Raw genomic sequence first — 21,056 nt, 5'->3', positions numbered from 1 at the left:
TAAATGCTTATGGTTTATATCTCAAGGGGAGGTTCGTTCCAGCCAGCGCTTGCCCCCCCTTTTTGTGTTTCAAATTGCCATGCAGGAGTTTTGTGTTGTTGGTCAGCTCACCTGAAGACAATCAATGGTAGCCAGTCACTGTGTGCTGACTTATTTAAAGGCAGATACAACTATTCAACTGGGTGGCTGATGTACAATATGGCCAGGGTGGGAAAGAAACATGCTGGGGACCTACTGTGCGGGTGGCTAGGGTTGATACTGTTAAATGCTATGTCCTGTTTTGTGGGTTACCAAGGCTGGTACTGTGTGGTCTGTGAAATTCAAGGTGGCAGCTGATGTGCAGCACGCCAAGGGGAAACAGGGGGGACTTGTGAGGCCAACTACTGTGTGCTAAGGCCAATTCTGTGTGGATGTTGGGGTCACCGACTCCGATTTTTTTCCTCCTGCGGTCAACAAGGTAGCTGATTTGGTCTAATAAAAACTCCCTAGGTGTCTTCTTCATTTCGTTGTTTTGAGCAGCAGGCTGTCTCCCCCTTTTTCCTTATTATTGTAACTCTGCACCTGCTACTCCAGACTTTGGTGATACACAGCTTTACTAAATACATTACATCTGGTTTTATTTTGCCTCTCTGAGCCAGGGTGCAACATTTGGCAACGCATTCATCAAAAGCACCCAGGCTTTTAGGACTCATGATTTTTCTTGTATCCTGTGAACACTTGGAATCGATTGTAAATCATTTCCCATAATGGTCATCTGCATCTTCTGATGATATAGATAAAGCGCGACTTTTTCTACAGCTATATGGGAAGTTCATAAATAATGCAGCGGTCCATAGACACGAGAATGATGTAATGGCTTAAATCTACCTCTTGATTTGGCGTACATCTCTGACTTGCCGCCCTGCGCCATGTGCTCGGTGCCTGCTGCCAAAAGGATGCGATTCTAATCCTACTTTTGGAAGGAAAACAAACCTATGAGTGAGTATTTTGAGAGAGGGATGACAGGAACGCGGGGAAATGATTGAGATGGTGTGACTGTGCAGAAGATCCAGGGAAAAAATTGCAGAGGATGAGCAGGTAGCGCGCCGAGGGAGGAGAGAGCATCCCTCCCCGTTGTTCTCTCCGCCGGTCCAACGTGTGCGTAAAGTTGCATGTTTGGATATGTTCCGAGGGTTGTTTCTAGATCGGACCATTGAAAGTGTGCGTCGAAGAGTCGGTGGGATGTGGTTTGGTCCTGCGACAACCCCAGCGAAAGGACTGAAGTGGCAGAGCCTGCCAGACGGACACCACGCGTTCGAGCGAGGTGGAGAGAGAAAAAAGGAGGGGATTCAGACAATGCGGTTACGTGTGCGTTTATTTCTCCCTTATTTTCACATCCAAATACTTTTCTCCTGAAGATGCGGGAACCTGTTATTGCGTGATTTTTGCTCTTTTTTTGCCCTCCGAATTTAAAGAAAAAATCCATTGTTTTTGAATATTGTATTTGTATCGCGCCGCACACGTTTCTCTGCGTTTTGATTGAGTGAAAGAAAAAGATGAAATTTCCAATTGAAAACCCAAGAAAACAAGTTAACTGGGACCTCGAACAAGGTTGGTAAATTCAGCTTTCTGATTGCTGCATAACTTAATCTACGAAATTGAAAGGCTTTTGCCTGAACACACTTATGACTGCAACAATTTTACGGCTCGCTCTCCTGTGATTTTGCTGATGTTTCTTTGCCATTTCACTTTTGTGTGTTACTATAACGAGAAGAAAAAAGCGCCTCAAGACAAAGAGGTAGAGGGTATTTCTTTATTCTCCATCCTTGAGCTCAGCTGTGCAGGGCAGAGCCGCCAGAGCGTTTAACTGGCGATATCAAGCTAGCGGAAATAATCCACACCAAACCGGAAAAGAGGGCAAGTTAAGATTATACTGCAACAACAAAAACCAGAATGTGTGAAAAATATCTTCACACGTGCGTTATTTTGTTTTTGATTGGTCTCCTGAAACACTTTGAGGCAAGCAGTCCGGTCCGCTTAGACTCGACTCCAAGCAAGGGATTTTATTTTGGTATATATTTAACCGGAAGCCGTGCTGCTCGGCATGCTGCTGCTTAGGTTTGCTTGATGCCGTATGGTCAGGCTCAGCTGGTGAGTTAAACGCCTACAACCTGTCTTGTGCCATGGGAAATAACCGGGCCATGAGCCAGCTTGAGCAAACCCCTAATTTCTCTTCATGTTTACTAGTCCTACAGCAATTGTTTTTTTTTCTTTTAAATTCTCGATTTCTCTCTTTTGCCCATATTTCCAGTCAATACATGTCTGAACTGCTGACCAAATATTTCAATGTTACAATTCCCATAGAAAGAGATATGATGCCCTATATTGATTATCATAGTTATTTTGAGTCATTTTAAGTTGTACAGCAGTTTCTGGCAGAAATGAGGAGCATCCCCTTTTATGAATATGAGATCCTTATGAACCTTTCCTCCCCCAACATCCTCTGAGAGGACGGAGCAAAAATATCAGATAGTATCACATGAAAACGCTCTCCACTTGGGCCTGATTCAGTTAACAAAAATCAATATGAGCCAGCTTCAGTGCTTTGAATTTCAAATGAATACCAGTGCTATATGTCAAGAATCAGATATGGGAAACTCCATTAAGCTCATCAGTTTTATTTTTCATGTGGGAGTTAAAATGTTGAAACTTACACTGTTTTACTCAATCACTTTAATGGATACCATTCTGATAGAGCTTTGTGACCCACCCTTGCAGCCCCTGTCCCGCTGTATACTTATTCCATTTCCCTCAAAGCAATATCTGAATAAGAGATTGTCTGTGGAGGGTTTTGGTTTTGGTCGTCCGCATCATGGTGAATTATTGTTGAAATCTTCTGGTCTTGGCAACTGGACTCACATTTCTTCACTTGAAGACGTTTCACCCCACATCTGAGAGGCTTCCTCGGTTCTGAACTTCAGAACCGAAGAAGCCTCGGAAGAAGCCTGAAGAGGAAGACTCTTGCCAAAACCAGAAAATTTTGACAAGAATTCTGAATAAGACTCGTTATGATTGTTTTAATTTGCTACTTGTTGTGAATAGTTGTGCAGTGTTAACTATAACTGCACCCAAAACAACATAGGATTTTATGTTATTACCCTTTCACCTTTTCATAAAAAAAAACATGCCAACGCATCCCGTGTTCTAAAAATAGCCAGCCGCCGCCCTTCGAGGCACCCACTGCATATTGAAAGTGTGAGTTTTGCACCTTCTGACATCACTTTTCCATTATTGATCCACTCATGATACATGGAATTGCTAACAAGATTCATAGCAGCTAGAATAGTGAGTAAAGCACTTCCTGGATGCCCTTGACTCATAACGGCTGTGTGTGTGTGAACATACATTCAGTTTACATTATCTGCAAAATTATTCTATCCCATTAAACAAAAGAGCTTACTCCTGCCTCTGAGAGTCACATCAGGTATCCGACATCACCCTCAGCAATGAGGGTAGTACTTTTATCAGACTGGGAGGGCATTTGGTTTGAAGGCGGAAACTCTGAGGAGGTAATTCAATGTGTTTAAAACATTAAATGAGTCAAAATTTGGCACTTGATGACCGACTTCAAGCTTATAGATATCATAAAACTGATCAAAAATCCAATGATAGTCTATCAGAAAAATCGTCTTTCTTGTAAAGACCGTTAGGGAATTTGTACCGTAATGGGTGCGATGATCGTGGCCATGTTTTTTAGATGCTTGTCTTGCCGCATGCATATTTTCTTGTAATAAATTAAATGACTAAATCAGGTGTATTTCTGGCGCTGGGTTTATTCATTCATGTAATAACAAGTAATACATTTCTATGAGGTTTCCTGCATTAGTAATGAGGTGGCCGGTTTGAGCTCGAGGCTAGATTTCATATGAGTAATAGCTTTTATGGGCCGTGCCCAAAATGAATTCTTAGGATAGGAAGATGTTAGGGCTGCCTTCTGCACAGCTGCAAAGGCATTTCTATTGATAGCTTGTTTAGTGAAAAGCGTTTAATTGGCGAAATGAAAGAGGGATTAAAAAATAAATCATCTTTTAATGCCTTACACAGATAGGAACCATTTCATTGAAACCCTTCCTTACACACATTGTATCTTGTTTCTTTTAATTCTGCACTACATCACACATGATATAAAAATATGCAATCAAATAGTCGATCTTTGCACCGGTCATACAACAGGTCCACATCAATGTGTTCTACAGAAAAATTGTATTAAAGGATGGAAAAATTAGTTGAATAATAACGTATGAAAACTGATCATAATACAAAAAAAAAATTTTTTTGTATATTGAGATGCAAAAAAAGATGCATAGATTTCCGGGAATAAAAACAGTATATAAGCATGTAAGAGTCATACAAAAACAGAGATAAGATTTCTAAAGGATGGTCTTTGTCATTCATTTTGAGAGGTCGGACATAGTTTAACATGCTTTTTAATTTGGTCAAGGTATTTTAATAATGGAAGTTTCACTATATAATTGAGGTGGCAAATGTAACAAAAAACTTTTGCATGTGAGTTAATATTACATTTTGTTTTCTTATTTATGCAAATGATGCCGAGAGGCCATTATCAGTCATCAGTCATGCTTAAGAATATTTGTGTTCACTTGGGTCCCCTTGGTATTAGTTCACACTTGATTTAAGCCATGGAGTAAACTGAACCTGTCATGAAAGTAATTGGCGCATAAATTTCATGGGAAGCTGTTGCTCAAGTCGGATTAGAGCAAAAGGGATAAAAAAAGATGTGGATTTATAGACATACCCGCACCAGGAATTTATCCGGAATCTTTTGGAATCTACAGGTTTTATCTAATCCTTTTCAGACGGTCCGTGACGCATTTCAGGTTAATGTTGTCAACTAACAGGTCATCATTTGCAGATTTCCTCATATCTTTCCATTGAAAATAAACAATGCATATTATAATCCAGTCTTCTTGTCCACCTCCTTAGTGGCGGTCCAGACCAACTTGGTCCCACCTAAAAAGGTCCAGCCTGGCATGGTGAAGTCAAGCCTAGTCCAGGCCAGTGTGACAACCATGCAGAACCCAATGGGTTGTGACCCAAAAAGCAACGGTCACTGTCCACTGCCCCGACTGTCCATCTCTTCCCGTTCGGCCAGCGTGGTGGCCAGCATGGATGCCAGTTGTGACGGAACAGCTGCGGCACTTCACTCTGTGATGAAGTGGAAGACGGTGCTTGCAGTCTTCATTGTGGTTGTCCTCTATCTGGTGTGTGGAGGTCTGGCATTCAGGGCTCTGGAGCAGCCCTTCGAGAGCAACCAGAAGACCAGCATCACACTGGAGAAGGCTTCCTTCCTGGCGAGGCATCCCTGTGTCACCCCTAACGAACTGGAAGCTCTAATAAAGGTGGGTCAGACAGTTTTAGGCTTCTGAAGATAGTGTGGATGTTCAATAGTCATTGAAAGATTAATTAATTTTTCTCCGCTAAGCTCAAACATTCAAAAAAATGCATTGTTTTTCTATTACTAAGGTTGACTCCATTCATCAGCAGCATACAAGCCTATGAGGTGGATATGAAGATAAGACAAAACGGTGAATGATTATGATTGTCGTTTGTTTTGATAGCTTAATAAAAGGAAGATATTTGTAGGCTTAACCTTCATAGGAGTGGGTTTATTAATGACGGTTGATACCAGGGGTGATTGAAGGTTCAGGAGCTAATTAATTCTGGTTTCATTAGCAAATCACAACTTTCTTTGGATGCAACATCCTTTTCACCCAGCTAATGAAGTATAAAACAGAAGGCAAAGGTCTCTTAATTCTATCCAATAGTTTTTTGTTATGTCGTTAAACTTGTCCACTTTGTGGTATCACGTAGGGCCTTGGGGTAGGGGGTCGTTCACTCAAGTATTTATCTATTTCAGGACACAGAAAATATCAGAGAATTTCTGTGAAACATAGATCATTAAACACAGCATGAATAGAATTAAGCAAGTCCGTCCTGTCCTGTCCTTACCATTGCAGGGTTAAATATTCATTCTCCAGGTGTGTCCACGGTAGATTATAGTAAAAAAAAAAAGATGGCAAAACTTTCTGTTTTAAAGTAAAGTAGAAGGGCATGAACAGCACTCTGACTGGCACGATTCAATTATCCATTACGATCTACTCAGACAGGGTTGATAAGCAATGAGTTTGCCAAGTTGCCAACCGCATGACACTGATTTGATTGTCGCGATTGGAAAAAAAAAGTAAGATGAAGTCCATATACAGACTTGATCTGACTTCTATACTTGCATGTATGTATGTTGTGTGTGAACACATGAGTTACTAAATATCACTCAAAGCCTTACTACCTGACATAAATGTCCTATAAATGACTAAAGATGCACTTTTACCCAAGGTCGGTGGGCTGATGATGGCTAAGTGACTTAACCTGAAGCAGCTTCATCCTCTAACGGCAATAACATTCCCCACAGAGATACCCATTATGCCCATTGACAGCTAATATCTGTTTGCAACTAAATTTTACAGGAGGTATTTGTGTCGACCTGTATATTAAACATAGCTGAACACAAAACCTGGCAGGAGAAATGTCTGACTTTTTAGTCGCTTGCACCCGGACCTTCTTTTTGTATTCAGATGTGCACAGAAAAAGCCAGTGAGAATTGGATTTAAAGCTATGTGTTGATTTTGCTGCTTTCAGTAACGGAAAGTACATTAAGTCAAATAGTGTGTTGAAATTACATTTGATGCTACCTTGCTATTCCTTTCCCTTCAGCAGAGAGGCAACTATGCAACCCTTAGCTCCACTTCATGTATTTGACTATGACCTTTTTAGACAATGACCATGTAATGAAGCATCATGACATTATAAAAAGTATGTGATCTGGCCTTGTGTATCTTTAAAATGAAACTGAATCACATGACTGGCATTGATTTCATTCAAGGTAACAGACAGCTGGATATATCGGTGCATTCGTGCACTGTATGAATTGGATCTGCAAGCTTTTGTGGACCAGTGAACAAGGAGGAATAATAAATAAATCTGCGGTACCATCGTATTTCAACTGCACATTTTATCAGGCTTTTATTTTTTTTTTACGGAGTCAGCCACTTTATAACACAGAGTATGGCGATGTCTCAAGCTGTTCCGTGATACCAGGCCTGGAGGTATTCGGTCAAGATTTAAGGTCACTACATCAACTGGGAGCAGGATTGGAAAATGATTTGATGTGTGTCAGTGTGCAGCTAGCTGAGTGGAAAGCTTGATTTGTAAGGGAGTGAGATGATAGAAAATTGTGGGAATCAGATCAGTCAAACACTCTGGAAGATAGATTTCACAGGAGGAAGGAAAAAAAGACCATTTAGTGCCAGGGGGTGTTGTATTGAAAGAATAATGGTTTGTCCTATCAAAGGACCACATGGCACTGACTTAATTTACTTACAGCAGGGCATGGCAAGCAGCATTAAAAGATGCCGAAATACATGACCTCCTGTTTTAGAATGCTAAGTTTACATTGAGACAAATGTGGTGAAGTAGGCATGACAGCAGATGGAGTTTTTATTTTTGTTTGAGAAATGTGCTTTCAATTAGAGCTGTGTATTTGCAAAGACCTCTTGATCAGGGCAAGATCAGCACAATGTGGTGTCACATGAAAGATTAAACATTTCTATTCACTCTTGAGATATTGCCATTATCTTGCAAGAGGATTTAAATCCATGCAAAACTTAAAACCAATTTTTTGCTACTGGTCAGGTAACCCCTTCAAGGTTGCATGATATTATCTCAGGAAACACTCCACCTATGTTGTGAAAAGATATTCAGTACAATTTCGTCCAGTTGAACAGCAAAGTTTCTTATACGTGAAGGAATTAGACATTGATGTTAACACAACTGCCAGGTCCTCTGATTCTCTTCATTTTGAAATTTTAAACCAACTACTTGGCATTTGGTGTGCTCTACTTTTTCGCTACAATAGTACCATGTGATGTGAATGTCTTCAGCACTGCTCAAACAATGACTGGACTTGCCTCCCAGAATTTCTCTCCTCCACTCCACACCCACGTTCTTTCCTTTTACTCTATTTCAGAGAACCACTAGTTCTTTTTTTGCTCCAGCAATGTAAAACCTCTGAACCACAGAGGTGCTATCATGAAGTTGTAAAAATCAATGCCAGTTTTTCCCGCAGAGAAGTGTGGAAATAAAAAACCTTTGGCGTGGTGTGCCTGCTGTCCGGAGGGAATCTATTATTTATCACACAGGCCAGCAGTCACAGGCCTCCTGCCGTGGAAAGCAGCAGTCCTAGTTGCAGAAGCTGAATCACTGACAGGACCGGCTCCCGGACAAATGATAAGATTTAGACATATTATCTTGATCCCTTGGAAAAAAGAAGCTACAAAGCTCTTTCTCCCAGAACTGATTTGCAATATTAAATTTATCAGGTTAACCCACTGGTGCAGTTTAAACTTAAGGATAGTTTACATCATATTTATATAATAAATTTAACAAACGCTTCATTCACGTGGCGGTTTATGAGCATGACACGAGTGGCTGCATTTTCATATCCTAATTTATATGCTTTCATTGGCTTCCACAAAAGTATATTTGACAAAGTGTGAGGTGAAAAAGAAAATCAAACTAATGAAGGTAAGATTTCATTAGATAAAATTAAGTTGGCTAAAAAGCCCGAGATGCTATTTGTCCTATGACACCGCCTTGTATTAATTTTTCATTGATTTTAAGATTCAATAGACAACCTTGCCTTGGCCGAGAAGGAGAAAGTGTTTTGTGATGTGAAAATCAAACTCCCAGAGTTTGTGTACATGTTTTCTTAATAGGAATGTATTTATTTGATGCATAAAAACGAAGAAGACTTACCTGATACCCTACCGTTTGGATCCCCTTGTATTCCTTTATTAATATATTTAATGAAAGGCTGCCAGATAGTGATAGATATGCTCAAATGGCGGACATAAAACTCAGATTAGCTTTCTCCAGTCTCACTCTGGCTTGACTTGGTCATGGTTTGTTGGTGCTGGAAAGAGATGTTTTTTGTGGCATTGGAGCAGAAGTGACTCACTGTTGTCAAACTGTTTTGTGGAGGAATTGATGGGAAAAGGCCAACCTTGGGTGGTATAAATAAAGCATGCGTGCATGACAGGAGGAGAAATTTCAGAGTGAGCACTTGCAGCGGTTTTCTCTACAGCACGAGTTCATTTAGTGTATGTGAGTGTACATACAGACGTTCACATTTTTTCACCTCTTCATGTCTGCTTTTGTGTCTAAGCCGTCCACCTTCCCACTGAGTGCCCACAGTGACAGCAGACCTAATTGCTTTTCCCCGCACTGTAGAGATGACTCACACTGTGACACGATGTGAAGCCGCGCTGTTATTGACACCAGTCAGGTCTGTTTAACAATGAGTCAGTTTTGTACAAATATAGTTTTATACAACAAGAAGATACCCGCGTTGTAATCTGCAGAGAGCACTGCTGTGATTTGAAACAGCAGAGATCTAGATCCTGACGTTGTCTTGCACAATCTGATGAAAACACTATTGAAACTAGTCCTGCACAGTCATGAGTCATCAAATGTTCACATATAAACAATTGCGGCACAACAATCATGAGAATCTGATAAACATGTTGGTTAAAAGCAATACCAACATCAGACAATTGTAGGGAGTTAATTGAAATAAAGCTGAAAAAGGAAATTTTTACTTGACTTTTTCAACTTTCTCTTTGTCTCATTCATTCATTCATTCATTCGTTCATTCATTCATTCATTCATTCATTCATTCATGAGCTATACCACTTATCCTGCACTCACATGGCCACATATAGACATATAACCTTCCACTCATTCACATGAGGGCAAATAACCTTCATGTTTTTGTTATTACCAGTGATGATAAATAATACAACCATGTTAAAAAACTGGCGATGAATCGCTAAAAACAAGCATAAGTTACTTTGCCTTCTTGCAACAGCACTTTATTATTCAAGCATTGATTGACTGACATTTAACATGAAGCATATCTGAGACACCAGGACAGGAACTAACAGAGAAAACAGGGCTGACGGTGCCCCTGAAAAATGCCAGAGCCTCATTTAGTATATATTTATAGAGCAAAGTGTTTTTATTTTCATAGCTCATAATGCAAATAAAACATGACACTTTTATGCCAGTATTCTGCCTCGAAGCATAAAACATATTATATTTCATGAATTCCCAAGAGCAATATTATCAAGGGTCTTCTAACAGCAGCAGGTTTTAACAGTTAATGTTACAACAGATTTCCTAAAGAACTGAAATCATAAAAATGAGGGCATACCTTTTTAAATACAAACATTTATTATTGATGAGTAATAAAAAAGATTGGCGATTATATGTGTCGTGTTCTACATGAAACTGTATAAAAAATCAATTTTAATAGTTTGATTCCCTATAATGGTTAATTGAAGAATCAGATATGGCCTATAAAATGTAAAGATACTTCAGAATTACATAATAAAAACAATTAGTAGCATTCGTATTCCACAGTTGAAATTATTATGTATATTTGTTCATTAATTCAAACTTTTGGTGCCATATTTCATACACAGCCAGATTATCCCATTGATTTAAAAATTCAATCTTGCCTCTTTACGCTTGTGTCTTTCAAGCTTCAAGTTTTGTTTGAGAGAAATGTATAGATATAATGCAGTGGCGAAAGCGCTGCCAGAGGGTATATTTGGCTGTGTATCATCTGCGAAGGAGGAGGAAGGATAGAGTCCAGCAAGCAGTGCACTTGCTGGACCCCTGCTGTCGCCTGCTGTGGGCTAAAAAGAAAGTGAGTTGACTTGCTCTCTAAGGATCCCTTATAGGAGAGGATGAAAAGCACTGATTAGCTAACAGCCTGTCATGATCACTTGTTGGTGACTGCGTGCCTGCAAGAATGTAAATGTGCTGATTCGCTAATGCGAACCTCTTGGTGCAGAGCAAGTGTGAAACTATAACGCTTTGTACTTGTTAACATGCAGCAACACACCCAAAGTCATCGTCCTCATGTCTCCATGCGCACGTGGGAGAGGAGGATTTTCCACATCTCCAATGCAGCAGGAAACTTGGCAAGGAAAAGGACGAGGGACAAAAATAGACCATCTCATAAAGTATTCAGATACATTGCTGGGCTATTTATAACTCTCCCTTGACTCTAGAATTAGGTTATTTAGGGTTTATCATATAATTACAGCTTTGATATTGCCCCCATAAAGTAGCTGTGTCTGCCAAAACCTACGAAATAGCATTACTGTAATTGGCTAATATTAGATCCAACAATTGGTCTCATTAGGGGGCTGCACTGATTGAGCTTAGGAAATCACATGCAAGATTATGAGTAGGCATGTGCAGCGATGTGTGCATCGAAGTGGTCCTACATTCTCTCTGCTTTGAGATGTGTGTCACAAGAGTAGATACATATTTTATCAAATAGGGGCTTCCAAACGGCTCGCTCTGCTGGATGCTATGAATGGAGATATGGAAGCATGATGACATCAAAATATGACAGGAAAATCCACAAATGTTTCTGATGTTGAATCTTGATTTTCCACAATTTTAATAAAATCCAAGAATACACACGTGTACATAATGAAATTGCAAAGTGGTTAATTCCCAGTTCTGCATGACTGCCTGGAATCTCAAAATGTTGTTATGGAATTTAGATTTTCATTCATTGGGGGGGTTGCTGGAGAAAATCCCAGTTGGACCAATCGCCAGTCCATCGCAGGGCGACATTCAACCATGACTCTCTCATTCCCACGCAGTTCTCCAATGATCACTCGCCATGTATTTGGACTACGAGAGGAAACCGGAGAACCCGAGGGGAAACCCATGCAAACACAGACAGAAAATATATTGGAATCGAAGCGTATTTACATGCAAATGGGTCTCAAACCTCTCCGTTTATCTTTGTTTTTTCGAGAATTCCTTCCACAAAAGTATGAAGGTCGTAGACCAAAATCGACAATAACAATGTTGGCCTAATGTTTGTCAAAGAGCAGGAGTACACACATCATTCTTCTTGACACTTTTCAGCTCTTGGGAAACTCTCCTTTCTCTGTGACTGGTAATTTTACACGTCAGCCTCTCACACGCTCACAAAAGAGTTCATTTTGATGCTGACAGAGCTGTAACACGGTGACACGAAGCTCCGACGGCTGCCGTGACTTGATGGGCCTTGAGAAGAGCACAGTTTCACAGTTCCAAAAAATATGCAGATGTGACCAAATATTCTGTGAATTGTGTTGTCACAGGTAAAATTTGATGTAATTTGTCAACTTTCTTTGTGATCAATGAAGGAAAAAGTAGATAAAACTGGATGACTACTGCTGGGGCCTTAAAAACGTAGCAATGTAACCATGACATTTTACAAGAGGCTGTCAATAACATGGATGTATGACTGACAAATTTGGGGTTTCACTTTGAAATGGTCAAGTGCACAGGTGTTTTCAAATGAGGATAATACAGCACAGATTATGCAGGGATTTGCATCATGCTAAAAGGTTTAAAAACATTTTAAAAAGCTTGAGGAAAAGTCTGGGCTTGCACAAGTTATTGAAAAACAATTGATAGTGAATAGTCGTATGTATACGACAAGTACGAATAGTAGTATGTCTCTATACGTGGCCCCCGATTGACTGGCGACTGATCCAGGGTAACCCTCGCCTCTCACCTGATGACAGCTAGGTTAGAGTCCATCCCCTAATGTCCCAGGCTGCAGGCTGCAGGCTGCAACCTTTATAGATGATGATGAATGAAAGTAAAAAAATTTGGATGTGCTTTTCTATGGTTCCGTTTACTGTCTGTTCCAGATATGGCCTAATTATCAACGGATTAAGATGGAAATGTAAGCAAAATCTTAAAAAGCTAAATTGCATGTCCATGGGATTTTTTTCTGTTCTTCTTTTCAGGAGCCCCTTGCATCTTATCTATAACAGGAAACCACAATACATTACAACAATGACACATGATGGTGACCATATGGCATCATGGTTACCCTGGGAAGCATATAAGAAATATTGTCATGTGCGGCTTACCTAATTCTCTGCCCAATTTACCTTCTCCTATCCCTTTTTTTATGACTGCACGCTTTCACACACATTCAACCCCCTTTCTCATTCTCTTTTACTGAGTAGTGACCTTCCAGGGTTGATGTGGAGAGTCACACTCAATATATTTCTCATGAGTATTACACAATCAACAGCATGGGAAGCCCGTACACACAAAAACACACAACAGACACCTGTATAGATAGACAGACAGATACACTCACACAGGCGCACAAACCATACATAAACATCGACTGAGGGGGATAAATGTGCTGATGCTCTCCATGCCGTGACTCTGTGGAGTGAGAGAAGCAGAGGATGCTCATGAGAATTTCTTTTTATTTTTGTTTACCTCAGCCAAAGTTGCATGCAGTCATTGCAGGGAATCTTTATGAGAATTCAAGAGTTAAAATCTGAATCAGGTGTCCAAATCTGGCTTTTTTCCTGTGAAGAGAGCATCTCCGTATTTCCACATATTCTGTCTAAGTAACATTCTGCTCTTGTCCGTTTCCTTTTTGCAGCACTCAATAGACGCTGTCAGTGCAGGGGTGAGTCCCATTGGAGACACGTCCTACAACTCCAGTTACTGGGACCTGGGCAGTGCATTTTTCTTCGCTGGAACTGTCATCACAACCATAGGTATCACTAAATTTACTTTTCCCAATTGTATGGTGCGGTTTTAAGGTTTACATGTTGTGCAATTTTGTGTATGTTTTGAATAAACAACATGCTCTACCGTGCTTAATATGGAAATAATGGGCAATTATTTCTTTAGAGCTGTGGCACAATAAATAGGTTTGGTCCTCGTTAATTCTGTTGTCTCATTGCATTTTCCCCATGTCGGCGTCCTCGAGTGAGTTTTACAAATTGCAGGGCCTCGTGAGGATGTGGGACGCGGTGCCATGCCAAAGCACTGTGGGACTTTACAAGCTGCAAAGATCAACATCATCAAGGCAAACAGTATTGGCACAGATAACAGGGTTATTTTAAAGGTGCAGCTTTAAAGATCGACACAAATTTCTGTTTCTTTTGTAAACACCATGCTGACATTTTGTATGGAGTCACAAAACCAAAAATGGTGATAAGCGCTGGAAATTGTTTTTCTGGGTAATTGCATTTCATTGAGTCACAATTTGCACTATGGTTTATCTGAATTATATCACTTGACAGCAAGAATGATTGATTAAGTGTTATTATGTTAGGAACATGCTAATAAACACTTTAATAATATATTAATTAGCAGTGTACGCCAACAACTTTATTTATTCTGTGATATATCATTTGACCATACCTTGGCTCTTAGTTGATGGTTATTTCGGCATTAACCAAAGTGGTAGCGTGTTAAAGCTGTGCTTTGATTCACACAGATCGAGAGATATCTCAGTGTCCCTTATGTTTTGGTTTATTTGGCAGTTGACAGATTCCCTCATTTTCACCCACATCGATATGAAACCAAGATCCATTTCACCTTCATCTACACCGTCATCTAAGTATTTTGCAATGGTTCTGTTAAAGGGTACTATATGTGATAAATGTAGGTGTGGCCTCCATATGTTAGTATAGGGTCACGATGCTGACAATTTCATCCAAGGGAAAGTCAATTATATCTGGGACCCTTTTGACCCCAGACTTGTGTTCCAGGAACTATAACATAAGGGTTGCCATTGATCATGTTGCATAAGATCCGACTGTCCCCAGCATCTCCCCTTATCCTTAATGCCCTGTTTGATCTGCCTCCCCCCCTTAAAAGATGTGGCTCTTCTTCTGTCATCACATCTCCTCATAGTTTCTAAATGGATATTGTGTATTTGTTGCCATCTGTTTCTACCTAAGTTTGTTTGTGAGCAGAATTCCACAAAATGACAATGCCATTTTTCCCCCATAAAAAAGTATTGGAATATGATCTTTGACCAAAAGCCACTTGTTTATCTTTTTTATTTGTCACAGTTATGTTGTTTGGATTTAGAAAATCACATATCAAATGCTCGACACAAGCAAATACGTTAGGTGCTTCCCCAGCTTACTGGGGAGCTGTATTCTCCTTTTAGTTATTTATTTGGAACTATTGTGGATTTAATTATCTGCTGATCTGACAATGAAATAATTGTACTGACAGTGACTGCAAAGAAAAGTTGATTAAATCAAATTAATTAGAAAAAAATGTAAAAAAACATACATTTACCTTTGTTCTATGGAGATAAAGTATTAAATGAAAATTGAATGGCTAATTTAAAAAGTGTGATGATGTATGAAGTATGCTTTTGGAAACATTAGATATCAATGAGAGAGGATACAAAGGTATTTGGTGTGAGAGAGGAGGATACAGAGAATAGGGTAAGACGGACAAGGTCGATTCGCTGTGGCGACCCCTGAAAGGAAAAGCCGAAAGAAGAAGAAGAAAACATAGATTTTGATACATCGCCTAGCCATTCATGATGTGTTCAGTTTTTCTCAGGAAATACAAGAAACAGTGTTGCACTATCAAGCGTTTTCATTTTTTTTTCCTTTTCTGTCTTCCTTTTGCTTTCCATGTTTTTTTTTAACAGGTTATGGGAACATAGCTCCGAGCACCAAAGGCGGGAAAATCTTCTGCATTCTTTATGCTATATTTGGCATTCCCCTCTTCGGGTTCTTGTTAGCGGGCATTGGAGATCAGCTGGGGACTATCTTTGTGAAAAGCATCCTGAGAGTTGAGAGGATATTCCGGGTAGGTGTCTTTTTACTTCATCATGGTGCGTAGTACTTTTCTGGTTTTCCTAATGAGCATAAAAAACATGCAAAATCAACAAAGTCTGGGTTGTTATTTATTCAATCTACCGGGTCGCATGAATGTGCCTTCATGTTGTTTCTCAGCAAAAGCACAAACAGATCAGCCAGACAAAGATCAGGGTGACATCCACCATCCTCTTCATCCTGGCCGGCTGCATCGTCTTTGTCACCATCCCAGCTGTCATCTTTAAAGAGATCGAGGGCTGGACCACGCTGGAGGCCATCTACTTTGTTGTGATCACACTCACCACTGTGGGAATCGGGGACTATGTGGCAGGCATGTACTTTTAATCATGCGCTTTGCTCCTTTATTTTTCCCAACAGCGCTCACATTTTTCCTCCCTGTCAAGGTGGGGACCGCAGAATCGACTACAAGAAGTGGTACAAGCCGCTGGTGTGGTTCTGGATCCTGGTGGGTTTGGCTTATTTTGCGGCCGTGCTCAGCATGATCGGAGACTGGCTCCGAGTGCTGTCTAAAAAGACCAAAGAGGAGGTGGGTATAATTTAATAACGCCGCCTATTATTACATCAGAGCAGTAAAAAATAAAAGGTCAGTCGGCTGCCGCTTTCCATCTCTGCTCATATTAATTGTCGCTTGGATCCAGTCAGACAGCTCTGGAACCAGCTGCCATTGTTTCGGCGCTCAGACGAAATCCTTTGAGTTCGAAACGGATGAGACAATAAGACAAGATGAGCGAGGGAATTTAAAGGGGTTTTGGCGTGGGCTTTAGCAACAAGAAAAGGAAAGTGGGAGAATCTTTTTTTTTTGATTGAATCCATCATCCGCCCCTCTTTAAAAGAGTGTTAGTTATTTTAAGATAAGTTTACAAAAATAGCCAGATGACATTCTTCCCATCCTGTTTGAAACATTGAGCAGCATGGACCAGACAATAAATGCACATCAGCTGTCTCAGATTTTCTTATTTGAGACCAAACAGGAAAAAAGGAACATGCAGGTTTTATGCGTTATCAAAATAAGGAAAAAAAATGAAACAATATATATCTATATGTGTGTGTTCAAATGGATAATGATACAAATTAAAAAAAACTATCAAGGTACATAAAACAGGACTAGGTAAAAAACAACCGGTATCAAGTAGTTTAATTGACAGGTGTAATATGATGGTATATCAGCCATAAAAATGTCAATCATTTAAGTAAAGGGGATTGAATGATCGGATTAAATAATAACAATCACACATGAAAACATAAAGTTGTAGCAAACACATCATGGAAGAAATGAACGAGTGGTTCTTATTTCATTCGCTTGGTACTCTTGTCATTTGTACAGTTCTTTGAGGGAACATACTCCATAAATATATTTATTAGAAATATCATTAGTATTGTTTGACCCTCAAAAACAAACCAGAAAAAGTAGGGACTGCCAAAACACAATTATGATAGGTTCCTTCTTCCTCACATTTTCCTATAATACATAAATCTCTCTCTCCACAGGTTGGGGAGTTTAAAGCTCATGCAGCCGAATGGAAAGCGAATGTCCGAGCGGAATTCCGTGAAACGCGGCGGCGCCTGAGTGTTGAGATCCACGACAAGCTGCAGCGGGCCGCTACCATCCGCAGCATGGAACGCCGCCAGCTGGGCCTGGAGCAGCGAGCCCACTCCTTGGACATGCTGTCCCCAGAGAAGAGGGCTGTGTTTGCCAGCCTGGACGCTGGTCGTTTTAGGACCTCCTCCCAGGAGAGCATCGAAACAAAGCTGAACAACCTGAGGCTGAAGGGGGCCTGTGAGCCATATGACCACCAGGGTAGTGATCAAACATCGCACACGGCCTCGTCGTCTGAGGAGAACCTCTTTAACCTGCGCTTTGGATCCCTCACAAAGCTGGCCAGGCGCCACAAAAACCGCGAGCTCCGCAGGAACATCCCTGAAGATGCTCGACGGGCAAGCGTCGGTGTAAACAACGGCGCTGCCGTGATGGGTGAAGAGCGGACAGAAGAAGGCGACGAAAATGGCGAGCTAGATGAGGAAATCAACGAAAGGAAAGAAGGGAACACCAGTTTAACAAACCTGTCTCAGTACACGATGGAGCGCGGCAAGTTGAACGGCTTCATCTCGGCCAAAGACCGGGACATCGACGATACTTTGAGAGGAGAAACACATCAGCCGAGCTTCGCGAGAATAAGAGATATTTAGACGGCGTCAGAACATGAGGCTTCAGATGTGTCAAGCAACGTGCCTTTCTGTTCCCTCAGTTAGCTTGGAAGCGCTCCCAGGAAACTCAAGACATTGTGCCATAGCCATGGGAAGAAAATCTGTTGCCAAAAATGAACCAAACTGTAGAGACAAACTGTAGAGGCTATAGTTCAAATACCTCACTTTGGATGTCGTATGCGGGCTGCTTAACTTTATGGACGGCTCCCGTTGTCTTTGAGCTCTCAGTATATTCACTGAGTGAAAAACTTTGGCAACCCCTGTCTGATCATGTTGAATCTTATTTTTTCACACAGCGGGCAGGACGTCCAGAGAGCAGGATTCATGTCATCCATCATCAGAAACGTTATCGATCACAGCTTCGCCATCTCACGCCACGGTGTCTATTTTTTGCAAGAAGCCAAGTCCTTCAATGTTGAAAGAACAAAGAGTGGGAGGATATTTTTTTCTGCAGGTTTTAGTGGAGAGCAGCAGCATTTATCTAACTGACTTGTATAACTATTCCCATGCAGGATGTAAAAATTGTAGCCGTAGGATATAAACTATGACCTTGTAAGCGCTCACATGGATTGCGCATGGATTTAATTTACAGCTGCGGCAATTTAGGGAAAGCTACTTGAGAGCTTAGAGTCGACGCTGTTTTCACATTTTGAGCGAAATCCACACATCTCATTTTGAGAAAAAAGATCATGTATGGCTATAATTGCCACCATATTCCTGCTAAAGCAGCCGGTATCCACTTGACAGTGCACGTTCGGCCCTGAGATTGTCATCGTGATTATAAAGAAAAAAAAAGAGATACTTTTTCTATTTCTGTGACGAACCTCACTTCTTCACTGATGTCTGTTGTTGAGCGAAAACCTAATTCATGAATGTGGCGCTCCTGATTTTCTACTCGCCGAGCATGTGTTTACACCTTTTTATATCAGCGGAGCACTTGAGTTGTATTTTCCATTCAACTGTAAGATAAACACTAAAAATGTTCAAAGGGTCTTTTTTTTTTCTGTATTTCTTTCCTGACCGTGGTCCAAGACGGAGCTAACAATCATCTCTGGACTTTACACGCTGAAATATTTGATACTATTGCGTTTTTAACAACATGTACTGTTACTACTGCCCGTCATTTCAGCTTCAAATGAGCTTAACCTGCAGCTGCAGTACTGGTGTGTGTTGCATACATTTCTTACAAATGATAAAAACAACCTAGTTGTATTTGTTACCTGTTTATATGATAGTAATAGCAGTAGCCTACTCATGACCATTGACCTGTGATGACTTTTTTTTCTGTGTGCATTTTCTTAAAAAGATCACATTAATTGTAGTGAGTGCCTTTTTCCAGATAATAAATATGACAAATGAAATGTAAATATTAATATTCACTGTATGCCTGTATTGTTCTGTTTAATAGAGGACGGACAACGCATGTTACATTTATTATAGGATGCACAGGATACACGGGTTCAAGGGTGATGAGGAGAAGAAGAAACAAGAGAATGTACCTAAAGAAACACCCTGAAAGCATGCAGAGAGTACTATATTTCATCCGAGGAGTACATTTCTTTGTTTAACTCAGTTTGGGGTTATTGCATGATCGAACTGGTATTGCCTCCCTATTCATTTGTGACAAGAGTATATTTGCAAAGCGCACTATCATGAATCTGAAATGTCGTCTATGGGGACACTAAAGTAGAATCATAACCTCAAACCTTTGAAGATACAGGGAGCAAATTGGGGATTTGCTACCCAGTAGAAATTTCTCCTTAAAGAAGACATTAAACCTAAATGGGATGAAATATTAACAGAGTAAATGAATCAAGGAGAACACGGAGCCTCCACACAAAAGGGCCACCCGTCGGACTCGAACCCGGGACCCTCTCGCTGTGAGTAGGCGCCACAGTGTCACTCAGGTATAAGTTATTCAGGTAAATACCAAAAAAAATCAGTTTATTTCAAGAATATATGATATGAAATTTAAAAGCGATTGCCGGAAACAGTCTTTAAAAGTGTTATAGGCACTTACAAGTCTCTCTAACCATCCCCTTTCTATCTTAAATCCAAACAAAACGTTCATATAGCCTGATAACAAACATAAACAAACATGAGCCTGAAAAAGCCACTTTTTAAGTATTTTCACTTTGCTACAGTGTTAGAGTAAAATAAATTGAGACGTGTTGGATCAGCCGATGTGCGTGCACTCCATGAATTCAGATCTATCACTCTTGTTATATAACAAATGCATTTGAGGTCACGTACAGTCGGAGTGTCCTCTGATGAACACATGTATCTTTTAACTGAAACAAATGGAGCATTACTTCTACTAAGTGGCGATGGAGAATTATGAAGCATGTGATGCCAGTGAAATTGAAATTTGACCTTGAGACACAAAGTGGTTGGAATAGTCCCTGCCTGCCGTGTGGTAATTCTATTATTCAAATGTTCGAGCCTATAGGAAGTAAGCCTTAATACACATAAACTGGCATTCAAAAAGGAAGGAATTAAGACAAGAAATAGCCAACGAGTCACATATGGACACGCCCATTTAGTATAATCAATCAAAATGCAGAATGTCAACAAAGCGTTGTCTCACGTGGATTATGTTGGTGTTTTTGCTCCTCATAATATTTTTCTTCACACATACATTGCAATTATTTGTCCTAATATAGCCATTGGGTAATTAACTCACGCAATTTCTCATTATGTAACTGACTTCTGGCGTGTTGTAGGATGTCAGCGCCCAGGGTTTCCAGCCATGCATGCGTAGCTTTGAGCCACTGTCACGTGTGTCAAAATGTGTATGGCGCCCTTTAACGGCGCCAGCTGACAGCGCCACGAAAGAAATTAATCAGGTTGGGCGGTCAGTAAAGACCCGGCTATAAATTGCATGCAGTAGAAAGGGTGCATTTACTGCATCTTCCTTCAAGGTGGAAGTGACCTCAACGTGCTCCAGCCCCCCACCCTCCCCTATTTCATCCATTCCTCGATCCTCCCGCCATCTAAACATCAACTGCAATGCATCAACCGGTGTTTAATTAA

At 40.5% G+C, this 21,056-nt stretch overlaps 1 protein-coding gene across 2 annotated transcripts; it reads left to right on the top strand.

The window, feature by feature from the left end:
• Positions 1–886: 886 nt before the first annotated feature.
• On the top strand, positions 887–19,370 carry kcnk10b (potassium channel, subfamily K, member 10b). 2 transcript variants are annotated; one of them, XM_086159003.1, is made up of 7 exons: positions 887–978; positions 4,984–5,399; positions 13,604–13,721; positions 15,629–15,789; positions 15,936–16,128; positions 16,202–16,344; positions 17,307–19,370. In XM_086159003.1, exons 1-7 carry the CDS (start codon positions 975–977, stop codon positions 18,003–18,005), a joined length of 1,734 nt encoding a protein of 577 aa, XP_086015129.1. In that variant the 5' UTR covers positions 887–974; the 3' UTR covers positions 18,006–19,370. The 2 variants fall into 2 exon arrangements, with proteins under 2 accessions (XP_086015129.1, XP_086015044.1); XM_086158918.1 differs by lacking the exon at positions 887–978 and adding an exon at positions 1,236–1,590.
• The last annotated feature ends 1,686 nt before the right edge of the window (positions 19,371–21,056 follow it).

The sequence above is a fragment of the Fistularia commersonii genome, chromosome 1 (genome assembly GCF_037954325.1).
Source record: "Fistularia commersonii isolate RoL2024-O1a breed Wild chromosome 1, RoL_Fcom_v1.0, whole genome shotgun sequence".
NCBI classification, from domain to species: Eukaryota; Metazoa; Chordata; class Actinopteri; order Syngnathiformes; family Fistulariidae; genus Fistularia; species Fistularia commersonii.
Note: the sequence above shows the minus strand (reverse complement) of the source record. Positions and strands in the feature narration are given on the sequence as shown.

Excerpts from the sequence above, each read along its gene's own strand:
- kcnk10b (XM_086158918.1), top strand. The coding sequence starts at position 1,536 with ATGAAATTTCCAATTGAAAACCCAAGAAAACAAGTTAACTGGGACCTC. Across the intron at positions 13,722-15,628 it reads AACTGTCATCACAACCATAG|GTTATGGGAACATAGCTCCG; the intron begins GTATCACTAAAT and ends TTTTTTTAACAG. Across the intron at positions 16,129-16,201 it reads AATCGGGGACTATGTGGCAG|GTGGGGACCGCAGAATCGAC; the intron begins GCATGTACTTTT and ends CTCCCTGTCAAG.